Below are 7,889 nucleotides of genomic sequence, written 5' to 3' on the forward strand. Positions count from 1 at the left end.
TGCATGCCCACACATCAGGATAAAAAATGTGATCACAAATGGAGTAGGCTGAGTGCCAATTAGCAAATGCTGAAATTGACTGTGATGATGATGAAGCTTAGCATGGACTTTAGAATATTCTACAAGCTACTGCATAAAATGTGGGCACTGCTCTGTAATCTGGAAAATTTCAAAGAAGTGAGCATGTCTTCTCGTCATCCAGTTGTTTCATCCTAGCTGCTCTACCCGTAGTCTTCCATAGGAACATGTACCATTCACTCATTATATCACGCCTTGACTACTGTAACTCCCTCCTCATCGGCTTACCCCACCGCAGGCTATCCCCACTTCAGTCTATCTTGAATGCTGCGGCCAGACTCATCCACCTTACTAACCTCTCCGTATCCACCACCCCTCTCTGCCAATCCCTCCACTGGCTTCCGATTGCCCAACGGATCAAATTCAAAATGCTAACAGTGACTTATAAAGCTGTTCATAATACTGCCCAAACTACATCACCGATCTGGTATCCAAATACCACCCAAAACGTACTCTCTGCTCCTCACAAGACCTCACAAGACCTCCTACTCTCTAGTTCCCTGGTCTCCTCCTCCCATGCCCGTCTCCAGGACTTCTCCAGGGCTTCCCCCATTCTCTGGAACTCCCTACCCCAATCCATCAGACTGTCACCTACTCTCCTCACCTTCAGGCGCACTCTGAAAACCTATCTCTTCAGGGAAACCTACCCCGCCCTCAGCTAATTACTGAACTCCTCCACTCTTCCTACTACTCCATCCCCCACAGCTATTTCCTCCTGTACCACTATCCCATCCCTCCTAGATTGTAAGCTCCAAGGAGCAGGGCCCTCGAACCCCTCGTGTATTCAATCGTATTGTTACTGTACTGTCTTGTGTACTGTCTCCCTTTATAATGTACAGCGCTGAGCAAACTGTTGATGCTATATAAATACTGTACAATAATAATAATAATATAGAACATTATCCCCTGGGAGGGGGACACCCACAACTGTATTCTCATCTTCATTTCTGAGCTGAGAATCTCCGTTCACTCTGTGATCTTAGGATACCATTATGTTCCACTTGGACTCTGAGTTCAATCCAATGTATCCTGCTGAGGTGGTCTCAGTGTTTGCCTGATTGGTTTTCTTGGGCTTTGGTATTCCCACCCCTCTCCCATTTTTGGTGATGAGCTAAGGGATGTGATGGGATTGCTGGCAACTTGTTTTTGTTTGTTTTTATGAGAAAGACATCCACTTCATCCTTTGGTACTACGTTTATTATACTGTATTGCTTGGAGAGATATCCCTGAAGAAGGAGCCATTTGTCCCTGAAACATATCGGATAATTTAAATGATCTCTGCATATGTAAAACTATATACAAATGGGTATATGTGTATTGTACCTCTCTGACTTAATACTAATTCTACTATGTGAAATTTTTAAAAACGTGTAAATAAGTGAGCGCCTTCCAAGTAGCAGCAGCTGTACACCAAAGGCACCATATAAAACCTTCCAATACACAATAATATACAAAAAAGGTGCAGCGCTAAAGCACAAATAAATGAACGTATATACACATGCACAAAATCATGCAAAAATGTAAAGTGATACTGTGCACTCATATGTATGCCACTATATGGTGGCTAATATAACGTGAGGAAAAAATTGCTGTGTCCACAGATAAGTCCAACGTGAAGATGTGAGCAAGATCTCAACCGATCTATAGATTTCCAAACGACACAGACTGTGCACACGGTGAAACAGTGAGGATACAGATTACGCACTCACCAGATGCTCAACCTTTATGCGCTTTTATATAATATAGAGACTTCCAATATGTCATCAGAGGTCTGGTCAGATCTGGTCAGGTCCCCTTCGTTATCCCATACTTTGCACTCAGCCTTCTCATTAGATGATGACCACTCTATGGATGTACCTGGCTCCCACAGGAGCTCAGAAAAAACAGAGGAGGCCAATAGTACAATATGTCTTAGGATACTTTATTCCCACACACAAACAGATGCTAGTCAGGTACAATGCAAGGAATAAAATTAGAATGAAGTACTGACCCAATGTAAAGTTGCCACAGGGACCCCTCGTGGTGCCGGCGGTATTAGCGTCAAACAGCTGCAGCCCGACCCTTTTAGCATCAAACAGCTGCAGCCCGACCCTTATTAGCGTCAAACAGCTGCAGCCCGACCCTAGGGTCGGACTGCAGCTGTTTGACGCTAATACCGCCGGCACCACGAGGGGTCCCTGCGGCAACTTTACATTGGGTCAGTACTTCATTCTAATTTTATTCCTTGCATTGTACCTGACTAGCATCTGTTTGTGTGTGGGAATAAAGTATCCTAAGACATATTGCACTATTGGCCTCCTCTGTTTTTTCTGAGCTCCTGTGGGAGCCAGGTACATCCATAGAGTGGTCATCATCTAATGAGAAGGCTGAGTGCAAAGTATGGGATAACGAAGGGGACCTGACCAGATCTGACCAGACCTCTGATGACATATTGGAAGTCTCTATATTATATAAAAGCGCATAAAGGTTGAGCATCTGGTGAGTGCGTAATCTGTATCCTCACTGTTTCACCGTGTGCACAGTCTGTGTCGTTTGGAAATCTATAGATCGGTTGAGATCTTGCTCACATCTTCACGTTGGACTTATCTGTGGACACAGCAATTTTTTCCTCACGTTATATTAGCCACCATATAGTGGCATACATATGAGTGCACAGTATCACTTTACATTTTTGCATGATTTTGTGCATGTGTATATACGTTCATTTATTTGTGCTTTAGCGCTGCACCTTTTTTGTATATGTGAAATGTTTACTGTAACTGTATGGTTAATATATTTTATGTAAAACATTTTTTATGCCATTAAAGTCCCACCCAATGGTGGAGTATTTTTGCAATGTGTTTCTCTTGATTGTAGGAAAAATTGTCAAAGAGAGGACAGACCATTTCTACAGGGTCAGGAAATTGCTACAGACACCTTACAAGTACACGTATTTACTCTTATTTTGGAAATAAGAACATATATTTTAAAAAATTAGAAAAGCATATGTCATACAAAAATGACTGTAGATTTTATACTGCCTTTATATTCATCCACATATAGCCAAAACCTTTTACACATGGTAACATGTAAATATTAAACATTTGGTAGCTGAAGCTGCAGAAAAATATCAAAGGAATGAATTTGGCAAAACCTTTTAGGATCAAAACTGTTTAGGAACTCGTACAGAGGCATGTGTATTTGCAGTCATCGGGGTGGATTTACTCAAGGCATACAGGCTGTACACTTTTCCTTAGTAAACGTAAATGTGATAAAGTTTCACTTTCTAAAGAATAATCATTCAGGTGCAAGAAAAATTAAAAAAAAAAAAAAGCATGTTTCCTGCACATGATTGAATAATGGAAATCAGCAGAGCTTTACCACATTAACTAAGCTTTGGGGAAAATGAGTGCAACTGCACTTGCAAAGTGCACAGTCTATTTTGTCACACTGAAGGCAGTAAGACTTGTCTATTAGCCTTGAGTTGCGCGGCGATGAGGTGACATTACCTAGGAAGACTTTTAAAGATGTAGTTTTTTAAATTAGGTTGTTTTTGAGCTCTATTGTCAATTATTTTCATATGTGTGGAAAAATTCACATAGGAAGGATACAAGATACACACTAGTTCAGTGTGGCATGGCAGTTATTATGGTATGAGACTCTTTTCTTGTCCCCAACAAAACCTTGCAGTTTCTAAGAGGCACATTTTATGGTTATATCTAATAATGTGTGAGGGCACTTTTAGCACAGTTTCAGTTAACACTTCTCCATGGACTTGTGTCTTTTTTAACAAGACAATGTAACTACTGTACATCTTCAGTAAATATGCCCACCCTGACTGGCTGGTGAAAAGTCATACTGTGCCAGCACTCCATTATCTTTGAAGAGAGGTGAGAAAATATGATGGTAGGTGTATGAATTAGAGGGCAACTTTGGTGGTGCTTGGCCAGGCCAACCAGATCTGTTCACCTGAAGTCAAATGCTCCTTCAAGTTCTTGGACATTTTACAGGCGCTACGTGGCTTTCCACCAAGCAGGGCAGACAGGGCCTTTAAATCTATAAAACTGGTATTGAATACCAGTAAATATCCACTGACACAAAACTTACTCTTTTAAAGATTAGGCATCTTTGGTTTCCTAGCTTGGGCCTACCCCCTCCAGCCTTTTGCTCCTCCCTATCGGTTCTGTAATATGACCAAATACAAAGCAGGAAAACTCAGGATGCTGGAGATATTTACACAAAATGTCAGCTCCCAGGTAAAAGGAAAAGTGGACAGCTGACAAAAAATTACAAGATTCGTATCGTCTATGGCCGGCCTAAAGTGTTACTAAACCCAGGACCCTGCCTTCACTCTATCTGTTCTCCAACAGTACACAGAACATGGCAATGCAATTACTTTAGTAAATATAAACTGCTATATAATTTTTTTAACAGCAGTTAAAGCAGTCTTGTAACTTCTATCAGTGTGCAGCAGAGCACTGATTAAAGCTTGTAGGAGGAGTTTTCTCTAGGAGGATGTAAAACCCCTGACCTCTGTCTGGACAGTGCTGATTGGTCCTGTGCTGATCTCATGCACTCTCCCAAGAAAAAAAAAAAAAACCTCTCTAGCAATACACACCAAACTGAGCATGTGCAGTGTCGCCACACAATATGTCTTATCAGGAGATACAAGGGAGACACTGGAAGAAGGGAAGGATCAGAGAAGTCAGGGTCAAACCTCTTTTTTACACAATGCAGAGGATTAATCCCTTAGGTTCCACGGTGAGTATAACAAACATACGTTACTGCATATACAGACTGATTTTACTGTTGTGGGTTTAGTAACACTTTAACTGCATATTTCAACATATCTGGCATATGTGTCTATGAGCACTCTGAAGCAAGCATATTGCATTTAGTATGATTCAGGGAACATCACCACCAACATTCAAGATTCAGTGTGTGACTTTTGGGTAAACATTGTGTAAATCTTGGGTGGAAAAACGAATAGACTCCTTAGACTGAGAGATGGAAAGGCAGCCCTGGAACCCTGGCTCTTCATTACAAAGTGTTGTCAGTCTAACAGTGGAAGTTTGAAGACAGTTGAAGTTGAAGGAAGTTTGGACAGTCATGACTGAAATGTGTTTTCACTGACCAATCAGCAGGCAGAGGGAAGGTCAGTACCCAAGTTGCATTGCTTAAGTGCATTTAAGAAAAGTGAATTCATCAGTCTATATTGTCCAGCAGAGGTGAATGGATCAAAAATTAAAATTGTAAATCTTTTGATGGGTATCACAGTTTTCTTACATGAATTTCAAAAGGGAGTTTAGCTCTTTGAATGGAATTTACCAGTTCACCAGTTTGTTAGAAGTGGCTAAAATTAGCTGCCAAACTGTCCTTTATTTAGAGCCGTAATCTTTTCTGGAACACAGTTTCCGTATAAAAGCCACCCTGATCTCATTGTTCCGCAGGCTGTATATAATAGGGTTCAGAATAGGGGTTAGCACAGAATAAATGACTGCCAGCACACGGTCATAGTACAAAGAGTAACTTGTGGTAAGCCGCACATACATAAACACAATACAGGTAAAAAATAACAAGACTACGGTCAGATGAGATATACAGGTAGAAAAAGCCTTCAATCGTCCAGCTGATGTCTTTATTTTGAAGACCGTAAAAATAATCCTAATGTATGAAATCATTATGAAGAGGAATGTCACCAGGATAATAAAACTATTAATTATAAAATCAGCCAGGACGTTGATGGAGGTGTCTGTACAAGCCAAGTTGAGCAGTGGTGGAAAGTCACAGAAGATATGTTGAATTTCATTGCTCCCACAAAAAGGAAGCTTAGATATTAGGATTACTTCAGTGATTGGACATAAAAACCCAATACTAAAACAGAGGGCTACTAACTTTATAGTCAACTTGGAGGTCATGATAGAATTATAATGCAGTGGTTGGCAAATAGCTAAGTATCTATCATAGGCCATAGTGGTCAGAAGATAGCACTCACTGGCTCCAAGAGAATGGAAAAAGTAAGTCTGTAAGAGGCAGCCCTCAAAAGATATGCTTTTTCTTGGCACAAGAAGATTGATCAACATCTTTGGAATGGTAACTGCAGTGTACCAAATCTCCAGGAAAGACAGCACGCTAATGAAAAAGTACATTGGACTATGGAGCTGTGAGTCCAGCTGTACAATGGAGAAAATAGTCACGTTTCCAGCAATAGTAAGAAGGTAAATGAGAAGAAGACATACAAAAAGGTATGGACTATAGGTGTACAGAGTTGGAAACCCAACAAGAATAAACTCAGACACACTACTTTTATTCCAGGGTTCCATCATTTAGTCTGCAAATGTAAACACTTTACTAGAAGGTTGATATTTTTAGAGGCTTTAAAAAAATGCAATTAGTTACATGGAAGTGTGTGTTAAACCAAAACTTTTTTTCAGTTTTGGATAAAGAGGGGAAGGATTAGAACCTCTAATAAGTTTTTATTACTGTCTTTGTAGTTTCACCATTCGGTTTTTCCTGGTTAGAGTAAATCTTCCAATGGCGGCAACTTATGGTGACAACGGCCTAATAGGGGGATTCCTATAAGGACCTAGTTCACCTGCTGGTGGCACTGTGCTTCCCAGAGTGGAAAGTTGTAGTTCCAGTGTCCACCAGCAGGTGTCTCCCAGCAGCCAGCAGGTCCTAGTAATCAGTCTCCACCTGATGGTTGCTGCTGGGAAGGTACTTAAGTCTCTCTTCCACTATTACACTTTGTGTGTTTTGTCTACTGTGCTAAGTCAGATGATGCTACCTTTTGCTCTTGATCTGCATCCTGCACCCTGTTGCCTTACATCTGCTCCCCTTGCTCCTGATCCTGCTACTGGTTCCCCCCTTTCTTGCATCTCCGGAATTCCGTGACCTGTGCTCCTCATCATGTATATATTGTAAATATTGTCTATAGTTAGTTACTGGGCTTCCTGTTACTTATTTTGGTTATCTGGTTGTAGTTCACTTGTATTTTTATTTTTGCTGGTGTGTGGATGTCTTTTGCTTCACTATTATATACTTTATGAGTATATATATATATAGTCTGATCTCGGTTTTCTTGTGTAGCCATACAGATCTGATCATCTCTGCTGTGAATTCCTGATAATTCCCTTAATTTCTTTGAGATTATTGTTCATTGCTTGCTGTGTCTTCATGATAGGAAGTGCAAAGAAGTCTGCAATGGGACCCAGACAGCAAAAAATAAATTGAAAAGGTTTTAACCCCTACCTACTATGTCTAAAAAAATGGCTACACATACACTTTAAAGTGTTACTAAACCCACAACAGTAAAATCAGTCTGTATATGCAGTAAAGCATGCTTGTTATACTCACTGTGGAACCTAAGGGGTTAATCCTTCACATTGTGTAAAAATTCTCTGGTTGGTGTGTACTGCTAGAGAATTGTTTTCCTTTTTTTTGCAGGAGGGTGCATGTAATTGGCACATGGCCAATCAGCACTGTCCAGACAGAGGGTCACGGGTCATGCAGCTTCATAGGACAGTCAGAGGAGAATGAAAACTCCTCCTATAAGATAAACCAGTGCTTGGGTGGACACTGACAGAAGTCACATGACTGTTATAAACTGCTGAGCAGAAAAGGTATTTAGTAGTTTATATTTACTAAGACCAGATATAGTGAATGAAAAGTCATGGTGTTAGTAACAGTTTAAAGCATATGTAAAATGTTTGGTTTCATACAGTATACACTTTAAAGCATATATAAATCCAATCACTGGGTTTACATAAGAACCTATATAACAATAATTCATTATATGTCAGGCCCGGACTGGCCATAGGGAACACCAGGCA

The 7,889-nt window shown here is 40.5% G+C and overlaps 1 protein-coding gene across 1 annotated transcript; it reads right to left on the minus strand.

Moving 5' to 3' along the window:
• Positions 1–5,435: 5,435 nt before the first annotated feature.
• LOC149438254 (olfactory receptor 6N2-like) lies at positions 5,436–6,383 on the minus strand. The gene has a single exon (XM_089660094.1). The coding sequence runs from the start codon at positions 6,381–6,383 to the stop codon at positions 5,436–5,438; it is 948 nt and encodes a 315-aa protein (XP_089516220.1).
• Between the last annotated feature and the right edge of the window lie 1,506 nt (positions 6,384–7,889).

The sequence above is a fragment of the Staurois parvus genome, unplaced genomic scaffold, assembly GCF_062004578.1.
Source record: "Staurois parvus isolate SC_StPar_1 unplaced genomic scaffold, SC_StPar_1.0 ptg001200l, whole genome shotgun sequence".
NCBI lineage: Eukaryota > Metazoa > Chordata > Amphibia > Anura > Ranidae > Staurois > Staurois parvus.

What these genes read in the sequence shown, in the direction of transcription:
- LOC149438254 (XM_089660094.1), bottom strand. Translation starts at nt 6,383, where the DNA reads ATGATGGAACCCTGGAATAAAAGTAGTGTGTCTGAGTTTATTCTTGTT.